Source organism: Anastrepha obliqua, chromosome 2 (assembly GCF_027943255.1).
Source record: "Anastrepha obliqua isolate idAnaObli1 chromosome 2, idAnaObli1_1.0, whole genome shotgun sequence".
In the NCBI taxonomy this organism is placed as follows: Eukaryota; Metazoa; Arthropoda; class Insecta; order Diptera; family Tephritidae; genus Anastrepha; species Anastrepha obliqua.
In genome coordinates, this window is record NC_072893.1 from 121662893 (window position 1) to 121688388 (window position 25496).

The following is a 25496-nucleotide window of genomic DNA, read 5'->3' on the forward strand; positions in this document are numbered from 1 at the left end:
GGAGTTTAAAACTTATTTTTCTTTTGATTATACAATAGGTTATCATTATTATTTGGAATGTCTTTGGCATAATTTTAAAACTTATTTATATTCTCCCAAAAAGGGCTTAAAAAGGAGATAACGTATATTAGACTTCTATAATTTATTTGGCTATAAATTGATCAATGTTATAAACTAAATTTTCATCGTTGAAGTTGTAAGTATTGTATGGCCTATGATAATATATTGCTTTACTATTTTTATGTAACATATTATTATTTTTTAGTATTTTTAAATATATTGGTGATAAATGTTTTTCTGTTAGAGGTAATGATATTTCCCTTGCCTTTGACAGATATTTGTTTATCAGTTCATTTTCTATGAATGTCAGTTTATTAACAAATCTTACTGACTGTTGCGGGGAGAATCCTGTATGCGGCTACAAATCTGTTGCGGGAAGAACCAATAATGCGGGAAAAATCTTGTATGCGGCTATAAATTCGTTTGCAGGGAGAATCCTTAATTCTTAATGTTGCGATAGGACCAAGTTGATTGAAGCGATGAAATATCCGGCTCGAAGGACCAAAAATGATGAACACAAATTCCTGTTGGTTATTGTAGCGATGATATTGCGGCAAAAATTCCCAATTTAAAATATGTTGCTTCTGATTCAAAATTACAATTTTTTCTCTCTTTATTTTACAAAATGTTCCGTATTTATACACATTTCTTTACAAACAAAACCTACTTAATTCACAGAAAATTATAACAAATAACAAAAGTTGAAAAACATTAAAGTATTTTAACTAATATTAAATTGAACTCAACACTGACTATACTTCACAGGATCATTTCTGTAGTCAGTCTTCATTTACTTTCAATGCAAAGTGAAAAATTTCTAATTCGTCTTGTGTACATATTTGAATACATTTTATATGCATGTAATTTTATTGAAAACTGTGTGTTGGTTTGTGTGTGCAAATTTGTATATACAAGTAGGCAAATATTTTACGGTTGAAAAGCGTAGGTTAGGGAATTGAATTTGAGTTTGAGATATGTTACAAACATACTTTAGTGAACGGGCGCCCAACGTAGCCGAAGCTTGGTGCGTGACTACCATTCGGAATTCGGAGAATGTAGGTTCGAATCTCCGTGAAACACCAAAATGAAGAAAAAGTTTTTCTAATAGCTAAACACCCAAAAAGGGTGCATATACATATATTATATATATATACATATATATATACATATATACATATATATATTTTTTTTAACTATTTTTAAATAATAAAAAATTAAAGGTTATCTGCTTTAACTCATTCTGTTCATTGTTTCACCAATTTATTTTTAAACTACATGAATTGTGCACTAGTCACAAAAAACACAGCTAAGGTTGTGACTGACAAAATGGAACCAATAATAATATATATCGATTAATAAGGCACTACTTGTTATTTTATACTACGTTTACATACATTAAACTAAGTTAATTTTTGATTTACATTATCGAAAATTAAAAGTACTTACACAAAGTGGCTTAAATAAACTGCGGTTTCGATTGCTTTTATTTTCATGAGTTATAATACGTTCACATATGCATAAATCACCTATAATCCACCAAATTAATCTACCCGTTCACATATGGCAGATTACCTGCAAAATTGACAATCAGCTCTCAATACTGCTTTGAGAGGTTTTTCTTCATAGAAATTATTTTGATGGAATATTTAGATGTTTCTGGTTTCTTTATTTATTACTTACGATATGAAGAAAATACAAGGAGAAGGAATAACTAATTTAATTGCGCAATTGGCTGCTAATAATAAACAGTTGGAGGAAATCCGTATTCGACGTTTAGTGAGGTTGCAAAAAATTATGGCGGCAATACGCATCGCGGCCGCCGTAGCCGAATAGGTTGGTGCGTGACTACCATTCGGAATTCACAGAGAGAACGTCGGTTCGAATCTCGGTGAAAACATCAAAATTAAGAAAAACATTTTTCTAATAGCGGTCGCCCCTTGGCAGGCAATGGCAAACCTCCGAGTGTATTTCTGCCATGAAAAAGCTCCTCACAAAAATATCTGCCGTTCGGAGTCGGCTTGAAACTGTAGGTCCCTCCATTTGTGGAACAACATCAAGGCTCATACCACAAATAGGAGGAGGAGCTCGGCCAAACACCCAAAAAGGGTGTACGCGCCAATTATATATATATAATATATAAATATATATATAATATATAAATATATATATAATACGTATCTGAAATTCTATATTACATTTTATAATAAGTAATAAGAGGACAAAACGTTTATGGACACACGCTTTTTTCTGTGGAATGAATCCATAATTAATAATATTTAACAAACATTTTATTGGAATTATGTCTATTAACCTTTTTTCTTTGCCAGCATCCATTTCAATTAGTTTTTATTTTGATATTTAGCCTTACATTCGTAATAATCATTATCGCTTTTTAATCACGGATTTTGAGTTAAGCGCGAAAAAGTAGAGCATTATTGAACTGTAAGGCAAAACAATTAAGGCAAGCAATCAAGACGAATCTATTAAAAGTGGTGTTAGTAAATCAGTTAATTTATTTTTTGTTTTCTTTCGCTGCGCCCATGTAGCTGTCAGCACAGAATAAAACAAGGCGAATTAATTTTTTGTTTCCTACTTCGCCAATACCCTGACGTGATAAAACAACATTGTTGTTGGTCTAGTGCCACCACTTTCAATAAATGCGCTTTGCAAGCAATTAAAAAATTCGAATACTTTTTTTATAAAATATAAATTTAATATATAGTAAAAGGAATTCGGTTTATTGCAAGTAGTTTTTATTTCAATTCGAATAAAAAAAAAACATTTTTCGTTTTGCATACTTCAAACATTTTTTTATATAAATAAAGAAAATCACAAGTGTGATTCTGAAATTAGACGTTGCACCTTCATATCTAAAAAACAAAAGAAACAACTCACTGAAGATAAAATAATGCATTTTTATACGAACGGTTTGCTAGTGCATTGTAAATTTTCATATTTAAGTTAGTAAAATTATATGAAAAACTCAAAAGCGCATTACAAATTTTTACAAAATCTTATCACACATTGCAAAAATCGCTTTCGCTTGATTTTGCTTAGAACACACAAACACTCGCACGCACAGACAGATTAGCTAATAGATAAGTACTCACACACAGACGCACACATGCTTCTACTTAATTATTATTCGTTATAAGATGTACAATTGTTTTAATTATCTTCAATCCGTTTTCGTGATTTAGCAAATTGAGACATGGGTCGCTGATTTTTTCCTCCAACAGCTTAAGCAATTCCAAACGCAAGCACTGTATCATCTCGGCGGTTTCATGCGTGTGTGCCTTCAATATAATCCAACCCTCTTCGAGCAGAAAGAGGAAATCGCCGCCATGTAATTCGATTTTAAAATCGCTGCCCGCAAATAGCACCAAGGGCACTAGCGGCAACATGGAGCATTCACGTATGAATATGCGTGATGTTTTTACTTTCTCCTGATAGATGAGGAATGGCGTTTGAAAGCTGCCTACAACGGAATTCACGGATGATGGATGTATGGCGACAAATCCATCTTGGCGTGTCTTGAAACGCAAATCTCTTGCCGAGTTCATTTTAGCCATTGCACCCCCAACAGTCGAAATGTAACTGCGTTCGGGCGTGAGTACTTTTACAATGTTGGGATAAAGTGCTGCATAGAGCAGAGATATTAGCAAGCGGTTATTATCACCATTCACATTCAAGTCTGTGCCTGTAAATATTAAAAACAAAAATAAATAAATAAATAAAAATCTACATAAGGAAATTTGCACATTTAAAATTGAATTACCAGTTAATTCAAGTATCTTATCGCCGTCATTCTTGCGTTTTCTGGGTATATTAATGGGCACGAAACCAATCGAAACGAGCAGTTCTAAGAACTGATATTTCACCTCTGAAATGGTTTCCAACGTTTTCAAAGAGAGAAAGTGTTCATCGGCATAGTTGCGGCTGGCGTAAAAGTTGCGACGCGACACTTCCAGCCATTTCTAAATGAGAAAAAAGTATTATTTGTTTGTGTTTCATTAGCTATGTAAAATGGCACCTTATAAGCCAATAACATCGTCAAATGGTCACTATTGCAAATGGCAAATTCCCGTTTGCGCTTCTCCGCTTCCGTGCGCTTGTTGAAGGGACTCACGAATGGCGATTTGTGACTCAGGCACGCCGCGATTGTTAGCACACTATCCAAACATTGGAAGATTGCACCATATAGCATCAGCTTACCGATGCGCACATCGACCGGCAGCGCTGCCAAGTGGTGACCCAGCGAAGTCAAGTTCTGCGTTTCATCCAAAGCACCCACATCTTGCAATCTGCGCACAGCCGATAGGATATTTTCCTCAGTAGGCGGTTCAAGCGTGCGACCCAACACTTCAAGTGTATTCTTTGCGCTGAAGCAAGGCAACGTTTTAATGCGCAACACCAGTTGCTCCAATGGCACCCGATGTATTTCCGGCACTGGTTGCGCTAGGAAATTATGCCTGAAACGATGACCTGTGAATAGATGTATGCAAACACCGGGCATGACACGACCTGCACGCCCTTTGCGTTGCAATGCATTAGCGCGCGACACCCATACCAATTCCAATGACTCCATATTGCGATTGGCATCGAAACTCTTCTCCTTCATTAGGCCATAGTCAACAACGAACACACAATCGTCGATAGTGAGCGAGGTTTCAGCAATGTTGGTGCTAAGCACGATTTTTCGTTTGCCTTTGGGTGCAGGACGGAAAATAGACGATTGCTCTTCGCTGGAGAGGGATGAGTGCAGCGGTATGACGATGAATTTTCCGCTTCTGCAGCAGGTAGATAAAAACTGTATATATTTTATGCGGAAATTTGAATACATTTGCAAGCATTTAACTTACCTGTTTCCAAAGAGAGCGCTATCAGCGAGTGCTTCATGCACCGACTGAATTTCCTGCAGACCTGGCAAGAAAACCAAAATCGTGCCTTCTTTGGGCCAGTCATGCTCACCTTCCACAATGTATTTAAGCACAGATTCCACCAATTCGGGATTGATTTTCATTGGTTCCATGAGGTAGATACTTTTGCAAGTTTTCTTCGAATAATCTTCATACGAAAATTGCATTTTTAAATCGGTGTCCGAAGTCAAAATGATATAAATGAAGTATTGTAATATGAATAATATTACAGATACCCAAGGCGTATCTATTAAAGGTGGTGTTGGTAAATCAGCAGATTTGTTTTTTTTATTTCCCTGCGTCCATGTGGCTGTCAACTCAGAATAAAACAAGGCGAATTAATTTTTTGTTTTCTACTTTTTCAATACTTTGCCGTGACAGTCAAACGTACAAAATATTGTTGTTGGCCTAGTGCCACCACCTTTAATGAATGTGCCTTGCAGATACCCCTTTTGTGTTTTGAAGCTTAAATTTTCCTGTTCGCAATCGCAACTTACTTACCGCCATATCGCCCATACATCTGCGCCAATGTGAGCTTGTCATCTTTGATGCTCTTTGCAGGTACTGCATTCTCGGATTTGACATCTGAATATTCCAATTCACGCATCAGTTCTTCCTCCTCTTTTTTAGTTATTTTACGACAATATTGTGAATCACATTCCATTACATAATCACAAACTTCAAGTATATCCTCAAGAAACAATTGCTCCACATGGAATGTACGTCCTGGTATATCCAGCACGGGTGCTCCTCCAAAGTACTCCGAGAATAATTTGGCATTTAGTGTGGCTGACATGAGTATCACTTTAAGATCTGGCCGCTCTTTAAGCAGATCTTTAAGAATCATAAGTAAAAAATCGGATTCTTCACTGCGTTCGTGCACTTCGTCGACGATGACATGCGTCACGCTACTAAGCAGCGGATCGGCGGAGAGGCGACGCAGTAGTATACCCGTTGTGCAGAAAGTTAAACGAGTGCAAGATGAAATTTTGTTCTCTAGTCGTATTTGATAGCCTACTGTTTGTCCGACACGCTCGGTACGTTCATCAGCGACACGCTCTGCAACACCAATGGCTGAAAGTCGACGCGGTTGCGTGCATACTACTTCGACGTGTGGCATCTTTTTGCAGTCGCTGAGTTTAGATGCCCGAAATAGCCAATTATCGAGTATGAATTGAGGCACTTGAGTGGACTTGCCACAACCAGTTTCGCCCGATATCACAATGACCTAGGAGTACACATATTATGCGTATAAAAGGTTTTAAGCATTTAATTGACTGAATTAATTGTAATATACCTGTGAGGTTTCCATTAATTGTAATATCTCAAGCATTTTCTCAAACGCTGGCAAATTACGACGTCCACTCATCATTTTACGATACCGTTCGTCTTCCTGGCGTTGCAAGAATCTTCGCATCAAAACACGATCTTCATTCTCTGTTTGTTTGGATGAGCGCTCCTGTTCCGTATGCGATGTTTGACCGCGTTCGTAATGTGTCGGCAGCACTTCAGGCACAGCGCCATTGGTGGTAGTTTCAATTCCCACATCGCTGGCGAAAAGTGATTTTGCGTCCGAGGGAAATGGATAGGTGTCCCCCATTGGTAATTGTGAATATGCCTCCTCGTTTTGCAGAGCCTCGCATATGCTGTATATACAACCCATGCCATCGGCACAAATATTGCGTGCCTCGCGATATAAACGGCGCGCCACAAGTAGTAATACATCGCGTGGCAAGTCGTGGCATGTTGTTTTGAGGTAGATGTATGGTGCTTCATAAGGATACTTGGTATCAGGTGGGAAGCGTATTTCCAGGAAGAACGAATTGTCTTCATCGTTTTCATTCAGAAAACCTAAAAATGAGTAAGATTAAAAATGTGTGCAGTAAAAAATGATAGTGCTAAAAAACCTTGCCTTCTTTCTTCTTAACCTGGCATTCCTCTTCACTCGTTTGGGGTGCTACATGTGCGAAACGGCATTTACCGCCAAATTTACAGGTGCCGTCACGGTCGAAATTACGACAACGCGCTTTTCCATTTACTGTTTGTTTCGCCTTTGGTTTGGAGGGTTGATCTTTTGCGTCCGCACGTTTTCGTCGCTCGGATGGGCTGTGAATCAGCAAATGTTCAATTTTGAATTTCAAGCTCCAAACCGTATTTTTTTCTTTTTCTTCAAAAATGTCGTCATAAATAGATTCTAGTGCCAACTTTTCATCATTTCGCATTTCCAGCAGATCTTCTTTGCTAATGCTGCTATTAAGCAACTCGCTCGACTCATCCGAATGCGCATTTGATATCCGCATATATTTGCTATAAAGCAGTAACAAAGCGGCGTCCGTATCACCTTTACAATATTCAAAGGCTTCAACACAATGCAAAGGGGCGAACCCGTAGTTTTCCAATTTTAGCAAAGCGAAACGACGTAGGCGATCTTCGGGTGTTTCAGCCTTTTCACTACTAGCTGAAAAGTTCGTAACGCTGTGCACCACCAACGAACCACGGTCTTCCCAGTATGCTTTTTTCATATGACCACCGCGGTCACTATACACTGATGCATCATTCAATCGAAAATCTGGACCATGTATTGCACGCAGCGTTTCCATTGTAATTTTTTGTGACGCTTCAGAGAGCCGTAACTCTTGGAGTTCGGTCTTGATAGCAACCTTGGCAGGTGTAGTTTGCACAGGAACATTACTTAAAAAAAAAGAAAAACAAAGGTCATAAGCGAGAAATGCATACCATAAAAATGCACCCACGTTGTTCTTGGATCACAAAGAGGGCGTAGATACCAGCTTTCATCTTGTTCTGGTTCCATAATGGTGCAGATATATAACTATATACAACTGAATTTTTGGGTGCGTTAACAATTACTTTATTTTTATATACAGTTCAGCTGGGGTTTATGCCAGTTCGTTTCGTTTGCTGGTGAAATAACGGAAATAGTAAATAAATTGAGAGATTGAAGAATAAAAAAACAACCAAATGTGCAATAAACGTGTCAGCAGTGATCAGCTGTTCTCTGGTGACATTGAGCGTTGCCGTACGTGCTAAATGTTTGATTTCTCAACAAGAGGGAAGAAGAAAATTCCCAGCGGAAGTTAGATGCAAATACAAACGTATCCACTGAAAACTGCTGTAAGCATTCCTCAATAATTATATTAACGACAGACAAAATCACTTCATAAACATATAAAGGAAGCAACAAAAAGAAACAAAAGTTGTTAATGATGAATTATGCCTAATGATAATTTTTGTTCGTCTAGTGCCACCACTTTTAATGAATGCGCCTTGCCGCCATTCATACACTTTAAACGAAGCTTCAGTTTTTATTATTTTCGATATTTTGTTTACCCTGCATAAATAGGTACATATGTATGTATATCGATTGTTAAAATCTGTCAAATACCAAATTTAAAGTTAATACAACCCTGCATTTATTTACACATGGTAACGGTTCAAGACGAATTGAGTACCTTAGGTGGCGCCTTAAAAAACATTTACTTTATTATCCGCGATTTATATAAGTCTGACGTCGGCTCCGTTCCCAATACAAAACAAACAAACAAAAGAAGCAAAAGGGGGAGAAAACATACATGTTCGTGAAAATTTAGTAAGTGGCTTGGTAATTCCGTGATTTGTGAGCTTTAACTAAACAAATTAATGAAAGAAAAGTGTCGTGTGTTAAATTGTGAAATCGCAAATTAATATGGAACCTCAAAATGCAGTTTTTTTGCTTTTTTATGGGGTAGACACCGTGACAAGAAAGTATAGTTTTGGTTGTTTCCATTGCTTTTCCCTACTCTTCTTCTTCCACTTACCTTTGTTGGTTTATATATGGACCCTTACGGCACAGAAAATTCGACAGGCTCGATCTATTTCTCTATCATTCATGGGCGCTACCTAATAGGGATGCCACAATGGGTCCTTTGCGGCAACGCATTGACTAACTTAACGTATTAAACGTATCGTGGTGCTACAATGAACGTATTGCCGCTTATAAACTAGAGAAAAAACGGGTGTTCTTGTCGTGGAAGCAAATATCATACTTCGTTGTGCATAAGCAAGTGTTTGTTGGTTGTGAAATATGTTATAAAGTTAATGCTTATTGCTGGGTTTCAATAGAATTTATGGTAGCCGTAAGCGGTGGATGTGACCATGTGACTGCTACAACAACAACATCCATAACTTGGGGATCGGGAGGCACATTCACTTTTTACGCTTTTCTCTACTATTTCAAGCATTTATTCAAAAGTGCATGTGAATTTTATATATCCCATTTATTTTCTGCTAAAATGATTTTGGGCAATAAATGAAATGAAAATTTATTTTCTGCATTTAATTTAATATAATAAAAAACACTATCGATAAAAATTTAAGCCATACAAAATTGTTTTTCTTTAAATAGTTGTCAGTTTCGCCGTACATCAAAAGTAGAAAGTTGCTAATTTATGCACATTCCAGCATAGCGTACGGCACGTATGTGGCAGCTTCGGCTCAAATACACAATCTATTATATATAGGTATATATATATATAATTGGCACATACACCTTTTTGGATGTTTGGCAGAGCTCCTCCTCTTATTTGTCGCGTGCGTCTTGATGTTGTATTTTATGAGGAGCTTTTTCATGACAGAAATACATTCGGACATTTTTCCATTACCTGCCGAGGGGCGACCGCTATTAAAATTTTTTTTTTAATTTTGGTGTTTCACCGAGATCTGCACCTACATACGTTCTCTTTGAATTCAGAATGATAGCCACGCACCAACCCACTCGGCTACGGCGGCCGAAATCTAATAACTTATTTTGCTGCCAATTAAATCCATTGCTCCAACGTACCCATTGTGACGGGCCTATAAGATATTCAATTCGCCTTGACTCTCCGATTTTTGGGCGCCACCTAAAGTATTCAATTCGACTTGTTAACGGTTGAGCTTTGAAGTAGTTGTTCTTCGTTTAATTCTTCATTCAATTTGAAGTTCATATTATCTTTTCAAAACAAATAATTTATTGCAGCTATGAATTTTGTGGCTGCTTTGAAATTTGGCTCAACGCCAGAGGTAAGCAAATGAGTACAAAAAATACTTCTTACGGTCCATGTCTTCTTCCCCAGGTTGAAGCGGCGAGATGCATGAAACAGTTGTTGTATCGTTCCGAGCGCAAAGGTGAACTTTGCTTGGCATTTACAGCGGAGCTAATTAATGAAATATTCAAAGCAATTGGCTTGCATACCAACATTACAGTGCAACAATTGGAAGCAGGGAAAGGCTTCGATTGGGAGGCGTCTGGTTGTCATCTCTACATATTCCATTGCAATTCGATTTTCTTCAACTCTTTCGAGCGTTTTCTTATGCAATTATGCCGAACGGCACGCGAGGAACAAGAAAATGCTGCAACTACAGAAACGGATTCCGGTCCAATCAAGCGTGTCTTGCAGCTGTTAGGCATTTGGTGTAATTGCTATACGGACTTATTGGAACAGAATGCCAAAATGCAAGTGCAGTACCTACAAGAACCTCTTGCGCGCTTAAGTACGTTTAAACTGTGTTATATTTTAACTTGAAATACAAATTTAAAAATACTTATAGACTACAGACTGTTCCTTGGTGTTCACAAAATCAGGACGGAGTTCCATAACCGCTTCCAGCATTTGGACGAAGTGTGCACACATCTATTTCATAATGCATTGAATGGTTTATTGTATGTTTGAAATTCGCATAGACATTCGGTTACAATTAATACTTTCTCTTTTGTATGAAATTAATAGTTTTAAAGAGTGTCATGCGTACATTGCTGAAGGTCTGGGGGCACTGGTGGAGAAGGATTTTGCAATAAGTAACGCTTTTGCTGAAGACGCATGTCAATACTTTTACATTGGCTTTAGTGTTGAGGTACAATAGCTAAGGCAAATTTAAATGTGTTTTGTTACATTACTATTTTGAATTGTTTATTCCAGCAACAAAAAGCGACTCATTGCAATCTCTTCAAATGCCTGATACGTATGCTAAACAATCTTGTAACACAACTTGATGCAAATATTAAAGAGACATTTCTAAGTTTTCTTATTGAAATGCGTATGCAGGAAATTTACTATACAGTATTAAAATTGGAGAAAACGAAACGGTTACTAATGGCTGCACTTAAATTTTTGCATGAATTACAAGGGTAAATAAAAAAAAATATAATATTTGTTACTAAATTTTTGAACTCGTAAATAATTTTTAAATTCTAAAATAATTTTTAAATTCCTAAATAATTTTTAAATGCTGAAATAATTTTTTAATTCTTAAATAATTTGTAAATTCTTAAATGATTTTTAAATTCTAAAATAATTTTTAAATTCCTAAATAATTTTTTAAATGCTTAAATAATGTTTTAATTCTTAAATAATTTTTAAATTCTTAAATAATTTTTAAATTCTAAAATAATTTTTAAATTCCTAAATAATTTTTAAATGCTTAAATAATTTTTTAATTCTTAAATAATTTTTAAATTCTTAAATAATTTTTAAATACTTAAATCATTTTTAAATTCTTAAATAATTTTTAAATTCTTAAATAATTTTTAAATTCTTAAATAATTTTTAAATAATTAAATCATTTTTAAATTCTTAATCTAGACAACTGCTTGACCTGGCCTGTTTTTCGAAAACTTTTCTCGAAGCCATACTTGGACTCGCTTTGCACACGGACGAAAATGTTGCTTTAACAGCAGCTGAGCTCTATTTCAGCATGGCACGTAGTAAAGCAACCGCAGATGATTTTCTCCTAAAGCATATACTCGAGTATTATTTTACAGAAATGGTGCAATCAATTTGTTTTTCTGAAATACCACCGATAATCATTGCTATTTTTTCTTTTCATATATCGCAGAACTCCATTGATTCCTTGCCGAAATATGTCGCTGCTCTCTGGCCCAACTTTGCTTATATGAAGAGGGTGCGCGTATATTTTGATTTGCTGAAAGATGATAATTTGCCACTTGCAATGCATTATTTCATTGCACAAGTTACCATTGTTGCTTATAGGAAAATGTTGTTAAATTTCGGTAAAGTAGATAAAAAATGCACTTATATGTTAAATTAAATTTTTACTTTCAGAAAAATATGCACACGAAATTATTTTCGCTTTCCAAATGTTGCCAGCCATGCTCACGTCATTAAATAGTCAGTGTTTGAAGGGCATACTGCTGCAGTTATATAGTCTTACCGAGCTGGAACTGCTACGCGGCAGTTGTGGTGGTGCAAAAGAGGTATTTTTAACGGAGAAATGCAAATATTTATATTACCGTTAACGCATTTTTGTCTTGCAGTTGCTTTTGGTCTTCGAGGAATATTTTATATTGGAATTGAAAAGTGGCGTAAATTTGCACTATCCTTATTTGTTGAATTTATTTATGCAGTTTGCACGTTGTATTGAAGAGACTAAAAATTTTGAGCAGTTAGAAATGTGTGGCGTATACCTTTACACAAAATATATGGAAATAGAGCGATCTCTCGCAGCGCTCGATGAAAAGAAGGTATTAAATTTCCGAAAGAAATTAAAAACCAAAAATTAAAAATAATTTCGAAATGTTTCCTCATATTTATAGACGCCAAGCATTGCGCAAGTAAGCACCTACGATAATATTTTGAAAAAGCTTTGTGTGCTACTGCTGCTAGACTACGATGTCTTGGATACGTTGGATCCACTAATACGCACGCTGCATGAACGATTAATTGAAAATCCACAACTACATGATCTGGCTAATAAGCATCAACTTTTTATTGGTATTTAAATTGTGCTCGTCACTTAACTTTGCACTTTTCAAACCTCCGAAATTTCAGATATTTATGCCACTGAATTGCTGGTGCATGCTTGTATTAAATTATCGCGTGCTAAAGACTTAACGAAAACTACACAAGAGTGGCTCGCTGTTGAAATACGCGCATTGGAAAAATATTTGCTCGATTCTCTGACTAATGCTGGTGTAAAAACAAATGCAGAAATGAATCGCTTGAAAACGGTAATTCATACTTGATTTAAGTTCTATATGATTGAAGTGAAATTAACTTTTATTTGTTTTTTTTCGAATTTCAGTATTTTATATGTCTTGTAGATTTATACTGCACTTTTCACAATTCCACTGAGATTTGTAATTTACCACTGCTCTTGCGTCCATATCATGTATTGGTGCAAACGCTGTTGGAAAGTAGCTTGCTGCGTAAATCGAATTATTCAACGTCATCACAGAATGTAAGCGAGGAAAATATGGAATTGCATTCCAAATATATTTTGCAATATCAGCAGTTCATGTTTCAAAAATTCACACAATTACATTCATCAAAATATGTGGTGCTGCCATCGCCGGCAGCTTGGAAGCTATGCTTGCATTATGGTTTGGTAAGTATTAGAGTTTTAGCTGCTGTATTTTAATTGCGTATTTGTTGCATACACTTAGGCTGATTGACTAAATCAACTAAAACCGCATAGAAAGAAGAGAGGTTGTGCTTCTATTAACTGGAGTGTTGATAAAATAATGATAATAAACTGCCGTAGCCGAATGGGTTGTAGCGTGACTATCGTTCGTAATTCGGAGAACGTAGGTTCGAATCTCCTTGCATGAAACACCAAAATGTATAATATCGGTCGCACCTCGGCAGGTAATGGCAAACCTCCGAGTGTATTTCTGCCATGAAAAAGCTCCTCATAAAAAACATCTTCCGTTCGGAGTCGGCTTGAAACTGTAGGTCCCTCCATTTGTGGAACAACATCAAGACGCACGCCACAAATAGGAGGAGGAGCTCGGCCAAACACCGAAAAGGGTGTATACATAATATACATTTTAGGTGGCATTTTTTTAGAGTGGTTTGAATTATTTCAGCCCCAAAATGGGCAGACAAAAATCTGAGTGCAAGATGCTATAGTTTTTGAAATAGGAAGTATAGCTTGCGGCGGTTGTTGTTGTTTTTGTGTAGCAGCATAAACATTCCCCATACTTACATACGGTGAATGCTGCTGGAATGACAGTCCTTGGCCGGATATAAATCCGGGTTGTTTCGGTAACGTAGAACCGACTGTCGTGGAAACGACAGCTTGCGGCCCTCACCTCATTAAAAAAATAAAAATTAAAATATATGAAAAAATATAAAAAAAAAAATTAAAAAAAAAATTAAAAAAAAAAAATTTTAATTTTTAAATTTTTTTGATGAAATATAATTTAAATGACGTTGAATCGATATCGTTATCGTGTGAACTACGATCATTCGGGGGAAAAAAATTTTAATATTTTTTTCGGGCCTTTAAAGTAAAAAAAGGGTCAAAAAACGGAGGTTCATCTTGGAACGTCCGGCATTTTGTCAAATTTTATTTTTTTTAAAGATCGTACCTCACACGATAACGACATTTATGCAGAACAAGAACCTTTTTGTCTTTTTGATTTCAGACATCTGTGAGTCCCGGAATCCGTGTCGCCAGCGGCATACCTTTTTTTAGAAGACGATTTTTTTTAAGGCTCAAAACTTTTTGAACAAACCTCGTATGACCTAAAAAAATTTTAGAGTGGTTTGAATTATTTCAGCCCCAAAATGGGCAGACAAAAATCTGAGTGCAAGATGCTATAGTTTTTGAAATAGGAAGTATAGCTTGCGGCGGTTGTTGTTGTTTTTGTGTAGCAGCATAAACATTCCCCATACTTACATACGGTGAATGCTGCTGGAATGACAGTCCTTGGCCGGATATAAATCCGGGTTGTTTCGGTAACGTAGAACCGACTGTCGTGGAAACGACAGCTTGCGGCCCTCACCTCATTAAAAAAATAAAAATTAAAATATATGAAAAAATATAAAAAAAAAAATTAAAAAAAAAATTAAAAAAAAAAAATTTTAATTTTTAAATTTTTTTGATGAAATATAATTTAAATGACGTTGAATCGATATCGTTATCGTGTGAACTACGATCATTCGGGGGAAAAAAATTTTAATATTTTTTTCGGGCCTTTAAAGTAAAAAAAGGGTCAAAAAACGGAGGTTCATCTTGGAACGTCCGGCATTTTGTCAAATTTTATTTTTTTTAAAGATCGTACCTCACACGATAACGACATTTATGCAGAACAAGAACCTTTTTGTCTTTTTGATTTCAGACATCTGTGAGTCCCGGAATCCGTGTCGCCAGCGGCATACCTTTTTTTAGAAGACGATTTTTTTTAAGGCTCACCACTTTTTGAACAAACCTCGTATGACCTAAAAAAATTTTAAAATTTTTATTTTGATTTTCAAAATTTTATTTTTGGTCAATGATAATCTTAAAACTTTACATAATACAATAGAATATTCTTCAACAATTCTGAATATCCGATTTTTCTTAAAATATATGTAATATTCGATAAATAGCGGTACTTTTTGTTTATGGTGACACGTTGGTCTCACAGGGCCAGGAGATTGACCGTTAGAACTTCTGTGCCACATGAGACCAACGTGTCACCACACATTCTTCTTTGCACTTTAAACAATTTTGATAATGTTTTAGCTTGCAAGCTTTAGCGTTTATTTTGATTTCAAATTGTTTGACTGAATAATTAGTTAGTGATTCTGTGTGCGTCGGTGAAAAAGTAAAAAAATGTCGTCTTATGAAAAAAACAAGAACATACACTTGCGCCATGGCAAGAACTTATGTCCGATGAGGAAAATGAGAGGAGTGATCCGTTTGCTAATAATGATACATCGGATGAGTATCAACCAAGCTCAAGTGATTCCGACTGTAGTGAATATAGCGAACCACCTCCTCGTAAAAAAAGAGCAGAAGTAAATCCTGAGGATGAACCATCAACTTCAAGACGCGAAATGGACGCTATTGATCAAACGTTTTCGATTGTTATTGAACATTTGCATTTTTCCGATTCCGAAGAAGAAAATGAAGAAGTAAATTTATCTGAAAATATAGCAAACAGATCTCACACAAACGAAAGGAGTACCTTTGACTGGTATCCTGCAGATGGAAACAAATTTAAAACTTTTTCTTTCACCGAAGATTCTTCTGGCTATCAAAGTAAGCTATACGATATGTAGAATAAAGAGCCAGTGGACTTCTTCAAATTGTTTGTAAATAACGATATATTGGACCTAATTGTAAGTTGTCGCCATTGGAAGCAGGTAGATATATTCAATATCTAAAATTGTTTGTGTTTAGGTACTAGAAACAAATCGCTATGCTTCTCAATGCACCCAGAAAGACTCTTTGCCGAATTCCCGTATTCAAAAATGGACACCAACTAATCGTAATGAAATTGAAAAACTTATCAGTATAATCATCTGGATGGGGTTGTGCCCATATCCTTCATTGCAATCATATTGGCAGGAAAAGTCGATTTATCAGAATTGCTTGCCCAGCATAATGCCAAGAAATCGTTTTCAATTATTGCTGATCAGGGTCGTATACTTTGTACAGATAACTATTATACGTCTGTTAGCTTGGCAAATACTTTACTGCAACGTAAAACGCATTTGATTGGTACTCTGCGATCAAACCGAAAATTTAATCCAAGAGAAGTAATTCAAAGAAAACTGAAGATAGGAGAATGTATATCCACTGAATGTAAGGAAGGTATTGTGGTTCAAAAGTGGAAACACAAAAGAGACGTTCTTGTTCTAAGTACGAAGTATGGGGAAGAAATGATAAAAGTAAAACAAAGACAACGAGAAGTATTGAAACCAAAAAATGTAGTTGAATATAACAAATACAAATCCTACATAGATATATCTGACCAAATGAAATCTTACAATACCTGTCTTCGCCGTTCTTTGAAATGGTATAGGAAACTTGCCATGGAACTAATAACAGGAACGGTTTTAGTGAATGCTTTTGTGGTTTATAAAGAAGTAACCAATGAAAAACTATCAATAACGGAATTGAAGGAAAAAATTGTTGAAAGTTTATTCGAAAAGGATCATGAATTGGACGTACCAAAACCAAAAGCTCATAGATTGGAAGATCTCTGTCGATCAAAGCGCCGTCGGTGTATAATATGCTACAAAAGAATAGCCGAAGAGTCGGGTAGAGAACAGGCTACCAGGAAAACACCGCAAACCACATTGAAATGCGTAGCATGTGAAAAATACTATTGTCTTCAATGTTTCTTTGACTGCCATAAAATAACACAAAATTCAATAAATTGATGTAAAAATGTTAATGTACTTGAAGTGAGTTAATTTTTTTTTTCCTTTTTTTCGTAATGAATTGATGTAAAAATATTTAGGTATATGAATTTGACTGTAACTAATAAGTTTATTTTAATCAAAAACTGTATCCAAAAGCTATTATTTCTCCCTAAAAATATAAATAAAACCTAGACGAGTAAAAAAATCCGTTAATTTTAATCACTTTTTGAATAGGCCATATGATGCCACATTGGTCTCATACCCATAGGTCAAGCAGCATAAACGATGCAATGGCTCTAGTATGGCGTGAATACACTACTACTAATAGCCTCTATGAAGCAGCTGCATCAGCACAAACCGAAATCTCACACGTTATACCGTGAGACCAAGTGTCACCACGAGGCCTGAAAGTCTCTTCGCACTGTGAGACCAACCTGGACTCACATGGCACCCAACGTGTTAAATACACTCAATCACCCTCAAACTATGCAACAAATTTCATATGCAACTTTCATTGCAAAGGACTGAGAGAATGATAATGCAAATTATTAGTCTATGTTTTTGGAAAAATTATTAATTATTATATTTCTTAGATTATGTTTTCCATACTTTTCTTTCAATTTTTATTCCTTTTCAGACTTCTCATAAATTCAACGATGAATTGTTCGCATTTATGGTGGCTTTAAGTACGCATCAATTCAGAAATTTTGTGCATATATCGGCTGTATTAGTCTACAATCTTTATAAACAGAAGCCGCCTTTCAAAATGGATGCAGTAATGGTAAGTTAAAAATATAATTTTCTTAAATTAAAATTACTGGAATAATGCGCGGTATGAATTGGGTAATGAATTGTCTTTATTAAGATCACTTAACTGGGCGTACAAGAAATGGCGCACTTCGACGGACTCGATCAGATAAAGTGCGGTTTTGAATAAGTGATTATGGGAGGATAATTTCTATTAATTGAATTCATATTCCGTCAAGGAATGTCATCCTAGTAAGCTTGACTAAACAGTTTTGGCCAATATACGGTATTCCACCAGTTGGCACTGTCGCAGACGAAGCATTTCACTTTACCATGAGAAGGTAATCCTGTCAACGTGTGTATCCACTAGACAGTTGTTATACTAATATTGAGTTAATTGCAAAACGGTCAACCAAAATTAGCGACTTAGACATTTTTGCATTGGACTTTGACCAGATAGGGTCTTTAGAGCCAATACTTGCAGAAAGATAGTAGAATGCCTGCAACTCTTTGCTAGTTAATTCGTGGCGCAGTTTTCCAGAGACGAGAATTCGTAAGTACCGCTCTCAAAACGTTCTACGTTCTCTGAATTTCGAATGGTAGTCATGCACAAACCCATTCGCTTAGGACGACCGCCGTTGTTGTTGTTGTAGCAGCATAAACAGTCCTGTGTTGTTGAAGTGACATTCCTTGGCCGGATATAAATCCGGGTTTTATATACAGGCCGCCGTAGCCGATTGGTTGTTGCGTGACTATCGTTCGGAATTCGGAGACCGTAGATTCGAATCTCCGTGAGACACCAAAATGAGAAAAAGTTCTTTCTAATAGCGGTCGCCCCTTGGCAGGCAATGGCAAACCGCGGAGTATATTTCTGCCATGAAAAAGCTCCTCATAAAAATATCTGTCGTTCGGAGTCGGCTCAAAACTGTAGGCCCATCCAATTGTGGAACAACATCACGATGCACGCCACAAAAATAGGAGGAGTAGCTCGGCCCAACACCCAAAAAGGGTGTAAGCGCCAATTATTGAGAAAGCTGTGGGTAAAATGGGTGCCGCTTTCGCTAACAATGAAACAAAAACACATTCGAATGCGACTTTAGCAGCAACATTTAGCGCGTTTTAGAAATAATGAAATTGATTTTGCATCGATTCATCGCTATAGATGAGAATTGGGTCTATCACTATGATCCTAAATCAAAACAAGATGCTAAAGTGCGGTGAGAACCTGGTTCTTCTGCTCCGCAACGAGTTTGTGTCCAGAAATCGGGCCCAGAAGAAGGTTACCATCAGTTTTTTGGGATACGAAAGGTATTTCGTTTGTGGATTACTTGCAAACTGACACAACAATAAATTTTGAATATTATTGTAACCTTTTAGACCGGCTGAAGGAAAAAAATCGTAAAAAGAGACACTGTTTGTAACAGAAAAAAATTGTTTTTCATCAGAAAAATGCACCGCTGCCCGAGAGCATTTTGATAATGGCTAAAATGCATGAATTAAAGTGCGAATTGTTGGAGCATCCACCGTATTCTACAGATTTGGCACCAAGCGACTTCCATTTGTTGCCAGACCTAAAAAAATTCATACATGGAAAGCGTTTTTCATCAAATGGTGAGGTCATAGCAGCTGTGTAAGCGTATTTTGCAGCGCTGCCAGATTTTCACTTCAGGGATGGAATTTGTAAATTTGGAATCTCGTTGGAATAAGGGTATTGATGTTCAGGCAGACAGGGAGGGCATATTTGTAAGCATAAAATTGTGTTTTTCTTATCGACCCGCAAAACTTATTGAACAACCTAGTATAGACGCGTATGCTTTTTGTTTTTTTTTAATTTTTATTGCGTTTTTATTGGTAACAATTTTTTTTTATTTCTGACAGGGTAGGTGATTAACCTGCCGCTACCAGTCCTAAGTAGTGGGAATGCCCACCTGTCGTTGCCTAGGACCAACGCCTTCTTATTGCTTAGAGTGCCATCTGTGTTTTACATTTTTCTGGCAGAAGGATCGCACAGATGGTTGAGGACTTCGCTAAACTTGGTGCGTCTGCGCTATTACCGCGATTGCCCGCTTCCTCTTGTTGGCGCCACTGATGCATTGTGTAACTGTGTGTTTTTGTTGTAGCAGCATAAACATTCCCCATACTTACATACGGTGAATGCTGCTGGAGTGACAGTCCTTGGCCGGATATAAATCCGGGTCGTTTCGGTAACCGACTGTCGTGGAAACGTATGGTTTTCTTTGTTGTTTCTTGTTTAAGCAGCCACAATGCAAATAATGCGCTGACTATTGTGCGGGAGAAAGGATGGAAAGGATAAGTTGTTTTTGGGTTTGAGGATTGAGATTTTGTGTTTTTTTTACGAACAGGGAAAGTAGGTAAATTTGGAAAAGTGCGACGACCGTCCTTCGAGTAGGATTCGAACCCACATCCTCTAGGCTGGCAGTCTAGTGCACTTACGCTAGATTACCGAGGCCGCTTATTGCTAAAATTAACCGAACTTTATTGCTTATTTATTTCTTATATAGGGTGTTTTTTTTAGAGATTAGGTTTTCAAGATGAAATAAAACGTATATAATTTAATGTTATGGCCAAGAATTTAGCTTTATTATAAAGATAAGGGTTTGCCATTATGTTTTAAAAATGATTTCGGGCAAGTGGCCGCCGCGGCTGGCTCGAATAAATTCCAGCCGAGAGGCCCAATTTTCGACCACTTTTTGCAGCAATTGGGGCCGTATGTCAGCAATAACGCGCCGAATAATCTCTTCCAAGACGTCAATCGTCTCGGGCTTATCTGCGTAGACAAGCGACTTCACATAGCCCCACAAGAAATAGTCCAGCGGTGTTATATCGCACGATCTTGGAGGCCACGCCACAGGTCCACGGCGCGAGATAATGCGCTCACCAAAAGTTTCCTTCAATAAATCGATTGTTGCGTTGGCTGTATGGCAAGTAGCGCCGTCTTGTTGGAACCAAAGGTCGTCCACATCAACATCGTCCAATTCAGGCACGAAAAAGTCATTAATCATGGCTCTATAGCGCTCTCCATTGACTGTAACATTATGGCCGGCTTCATTTTTAGAAATATGGACCAATGATTCCCTCTGCCCATAGAGCACACCAAACAGTGACTTTTTGAGGATGTAACGGCGTCTCAGCAATGGCTTGTGGATTATGTTCACTCCAAATGCGACAATTTTGCTTATTGACATACCCATTTAACCAAAAGTGAGCTTCATCACTGAACAAAATTTTCTTCGATGCGTCGCGCGAACCGAACCATTATTTTCGTAATAAATTTGCACGATTTGCAAACGTTGTTCAGGTGTAAGTCTATTCATTATGAAATGGCAAACCAAACTGAGCATAAATCAAGTGACAGCTGTCAAAAAGACCATCTACGAAAAAAGTAGTGCCAACTTGAAAACCTAACCTCTAAAAAAAACACCCTTTATCTAACTTTTCCAGTCGGTTATACGTGCGCAGAAATCCTTTATCGATCAGCTGCCGTCCGCACTCTCACCTAACTTACTCTGTGCCAATGTGGTCTTGCAAGTGTTGCGAATCTTACAAGAATCTCTACAGAAACTACCACCCACCACTGGCGAGAATCGCTTGATAGCACTGAAGCACCTCAACCACTACACATGGAATTTGAATGTGAACGCCGATAATGTATTGCCTGATATGTGAGTAGTGCTCTACAATTTACATAGGTCTTTACGTGGACTTAGTCCTTTCTGGACATTGATTCATGTGTTTACCAATTTAAATTTGTTATGTGTGTATACCGCACTGATACTAACACATACACATACGAGGTGTGTTCAAAAAATAAGGTGAATTTTAAAATTTCGTGGACTATGCATATACATTCGACTTTCGATAATTTTGTTTTTTATGTTTGTACACTCGTCTCGAAGATATGTTCACGGTTTTAGCAATATATGTAGCAATATATGTTTAGTTTGTTTGTGAGCGGCATAAAAAATGGATCAATGGAATTGCATAAAATTTTGTGTGAAAAATGGAATTAAGTGCTCAAAAACACTCGAAATGTTGACAGTGGCATACGGTGAGTGTACTCTGAGTCAAAAAAATCTTTACAAGTGTTACAAGGTTTTCACAGAAGGTCGAGAAGATGTGAATGACGACGCTCACTCTGAACGCCCCAGCACATCAACAACCGATGAAAATGCTGCGAAAGTAAAGAAAATTATTATGGAGAATCGTCGAATCACAATTAGAGGAGTTGCTGAGGATGTCGGCATATCCGTTGGCTCATGCCTTGCAATCTTTTCGGAAATTTTGTGCATGAAGCATGTGGCAGTGAAGTTTGTTTCAAAATTGCTGAATTTTGAGCAAAAACAAACGTCGCATGAGCATTGCTCAGGAATTGTTGAATGATCCAGATTTTCTTAAGGGGGAACACCACTGTGATTTTTCAAAAAAATCTATTTTTTTTTTTAATTTTCTTAAAGTAGATGTATTCAAAAATATTTAACAAAAATTTTAACTTAAAATCTTGAAAATTGACGAAGTTATACCCAATACAATAAGTGCAGGTAGTGAGATACATACAACCTCAAATGAAAACTTTAAACGCGTTTTTCTCAAAACGACTTTTCTGAACACGGTGGTCTCGATTTCTCGAAGACTTATGAACCGATTTTAATTTTTTCATTTTTGTACATGTATTGGCTAGAGTCGTACATAGCCGTTTTTAAAAATTCCAAAAATTAATATTTTTTCAAAAGAAAAGGGTAAAAACACAAACTCATTTTTCAAACCTGCACCATTTTCTCAAAAACAAAAAAAAAAAAATACAAAAAACCGCCACGTACGACGATAGCCATTGATGTATAGATTAACATTTTTTTGGTTTTTTTGCTTTCAGATGATTTTTCACCGCTGTATCGTGGTCACCAGGGTGCACCAGTTTTTTTTGACGTCATTGCGTTAATATTAATAACAATTGTAATTTTTAATATTTTTTAATAAAAATTTGTATCAGTATAGTTGAATATATGTTAAATAAATTATAATTTGTGCGATACTCAAATAATCATCCCTACTTATAAAAAAAAATTTATGAAAATCACTTAATTTTCACGCGTTCACAGTGGTGTTCCCCCTTAAGAGGGCCATAACTGGTGACGTGATCATGGGTATATGGTTATATCATCGAATCCAAATCGTCTCAACGGAAAAGTTCAGGAGAGCCAAGACCAAGTCGATCATATGTCAAGGTTTTGCTCACTGTTTTCTTCGATTACCGTAGCGTAGTGCAGCAGAAGTTCTTACCTCAAGGTCATACGTTAAATACGGTGTATTACCTTGAAGTTATGCGCCATTTGCGTGAAGCAAATTGTAGAAAAAATGCATGGCCTTTGCATCATGATAATGCACCTGCTCACTCATCTTTGCTTGTGACAGATTATTTGGCTAAAAACAACACCGGTATCATGCCGCAACTCCCGTATTCACCAGATTGGTCCCCTGCGAATTTTTCCTGTTCCCAAGATTGAAGAGACCCATGAAGGCACAGCGTTTTGCGACGATTGAGGAGATAATCGACGAATCGCTGAGAGAGCACACCGGTGGAATTAGTTGATATCGGTGGACGACATGGACTAGCACCATCGGTGGATTGGTGGATATCGTTCGACAAGCAACAGCGGTGTTTGAGATGGACTAGCAATCGTTCCCACGACAGTCAGTTCTACGTAACCGGAACGACCCGGATTTATATCCTTCCAAGGACTGTCACTCCAGCAGCATTCCCCGTATATGTGTGGGGAATGTTCATGCTGCTACAAAAACAAAATGGACCAGTAATATGAGTGGATTGGTGGGCATGGCATGGGTGGACATAAGAAGATTGCTAGATATCGGTGGATGACGTGGACCAGTAACATCAGTAGACAAAAAGTGCATATCAGATATGTTTCGAGGACTGGAAAAAAAGGTTGGCACAAGTGTGTTTTACCTGAGGAGGCCTATCTTGTAGGAGATGTAATAGAAATTGATGAATAAAAAAAATATTTTTTGAGAAAAATGAAAATTCACCTTATTTTTTTAGCACACCGCGTATACACCTTATACTTTTAATTTGTATTCTTCGCATTTTTTAGTTGCACTCAAGCGAAAGCCTTGCAGAATCACATGCTAAATAACGCCGAACGAAAGTGCTTAGATACGTATTTGAGCGCTTTGGGCGGGCACACAAATGCCAAAGAAAAGCCACAGAGTTCTAAGTAAAGGTATCGTTGGAATGATGAATCGAAAAGTCGCCGCCAAGTAAAAGTGGATTGCAGTAAAATATTCTAGAAATTCGCTAATGTACGTTCATACATACGATAATTTTTTTCCATTGCATTGTGGCCGTTATTATATTTTTATGTTTTCAATTTATTCTCCTTTTGGTTATCAATGTTTATAAACAATGAGTAAGAGTGATTGTATGTAAGAAATAACAAGGTGTGAATAGGTAGCCTTCTTGCGCATCTTATTTACGCATTTTGCGCTTCCTTAATTTACTTAAACCTTTAAAATTTGTCTTTGCGCCCTTTATTGTTTTGAAAACAAAAAATGTAAGTGTAAGCTAGTACTTTTCCCATAAGGCTGGTGAAATTTTCCATAGGCCGTTTATTGAAACACACCCTAGCGCTTAATTTTTCGTTGCTTTTTTATGCTGAAGTACATTTGTTTACTCACTACAAACATTTTTCCGCTCCTTATCATTAACTGATTTGGAATTGTAATTATATTGTTTGCTTAGCTTGTCGATTTTTATTTTTCAAAATCTCGCCCATCTGTTGGCGCACTAAAGTTTGTGTATTTACATATGTATGTCAATAAATTGTTCGTTTGCCGTCATTTTTAAATTGACTGCTGACGTTATTCACGTGTGTTTATTTAAAATTTACTTTTTGGGGTTGGCTAATGGCTCCTACTAAATGTTACTTGCTACTTAGCTGAATACAAACATTTCTTTGCTGGAAGCGGAGCATAATCTAAAAAAAACAAACATATGCAGATAAGTATGCAGAAATGACCAATAATTCTACTCTTGGGTAGGTAGGTAGGTAGGTAGGTAGGTAGGTGAAATGGTTAAAGTGTCAGTCTGGCACTCCTCAAGTAGCACTGAAGCGCCGTTTTGATACCATTATGAGACCTCCAACAGGCAGATATCTACAGCCAGCCAGAGCTGTTGATATAATGGAGAAGATTGATGGGATTTAGGTTGGCGCACTGCCCCAGGCTGTCGAAGAAAGGAGCGCCTAGTGACCTTAATTGTCTAGCTGCCAAACCCGGACTTTTACAGAGAAAGTGTTCTACAGTCTCCTTCTCTGAAAGGTCCCCACAGCTTCTGCAATGGGGGTTAAATGGTAAGCCCAGCTTTTCCGCATGTGTGCCGATTATCCAATGACCAGTAAATACAGCTACGAGTTTGGAAATTGAATGGCGAGGAGTCCAAAGGACTTTCTGAGTCCTTCGTATATCGTATTGGGGCCGTCTTTTCTGCGCTTTCCTGAGAAATATTTTGTGCAGTTCGCCTTTAACAACTGTCAGGGGGATGCTGATGACCGGGTAGGAGGTCTCAGAATGCTGTGTAAAGAAATCATGGCGATGTCTGTTAACC

At 36.9% G+C, this 25496-nt stretch overlaps 2 protein-coding genes and 1 pseudogene across 3 annotated transcripts; 2 read left to right on the top strand and 1 right to left on the bottom strand.

The window, feature by feature from the left end:
* Nucleotides 1–808: 808 nt before the first annotated feature.
* Nucleotides 809–904, top strand: LOC129239940 (small nucleolar RNA U3; annotated as a pseudogene).
* A 2051-nt stretch (nucleotides 905–2955) lies between these two features.
* On the bottom strand, nucleotides 2956–7964 carry LOC129237783 (putative ATP-dependent RNA helicase DHX57). The gene is made up of 8 exons (XM_054872717.1): nucleotides 7733–7964; nucleotides 6892–7670; nucleotides 6277–6830; nucleotides 5481–6207; nucleotides 4923–5127; nucleotides 4094–4850; nucleotides 3839–4037; nucleotides 2956–3760 (listed from the first exon to the last, which is right to left on the bottom strand). Exons 1-8 carry the CDS (start codon nucleotides 7789–7791, stop codon nucleotides 3195–3197), a joined length of 3846 nt encoding a protein of 1281 aa, XP_054728692.1. The 5' UTR covers nucleotides 7792–7964; the 3' UTR covers nucleotides 2956–3194.
* Nucleotides 7965–8506: 542 nt separating this feature from the next.
* Nucleotides 8507–24754, top strand: LOC129236919 (uncharacterized). 2 transcript variants are annotated; one of them, XM_054871221.1, is made up of 16 exons: nucleotides 8507–8586; nucleotides 9994–10037; nucleotides 10091–10508; nucleotides 10566–10677; nucleotides 10745–10868; nucleotides 10934–11142; nucleotides 11597–11780; nucleotides 11850–12024; nucleotides 12077–12228; nucleotides 12289–12495; nucleotides 12568–12745; nucleotides 12803–12981; nucleotides 13056–13358; nucleotides 17748–17891; nucleotides 21320–21540; nucleotides 23986–24754. In XM_054871221.1, exons 2-16 carry the CDS (start codon nucleotides 9996–9998, stop codon nucleotides 24110–24112), a joined length of 2775 nt encoding a protein of 924 aa, XP_054727196.1. In that variant the 5' UTR covers nucleotides 8507–8586; nucleotides 9994–9995; the 3' UTR covers nucleotides 24113–24754. The 2 variants fall into 2 exon arrangements, with proteins under 2 accessions (XP_054727196.1, XP_054727194.1); XM_054871219.1 differs by lacking the exon at nucleotides 8507–8586 and having other exon boundaries at nucleotides 9912–10037.
* The last annotated feature ends 742 nt before the right edge of the window (nucleotides 24755–25496 follow it).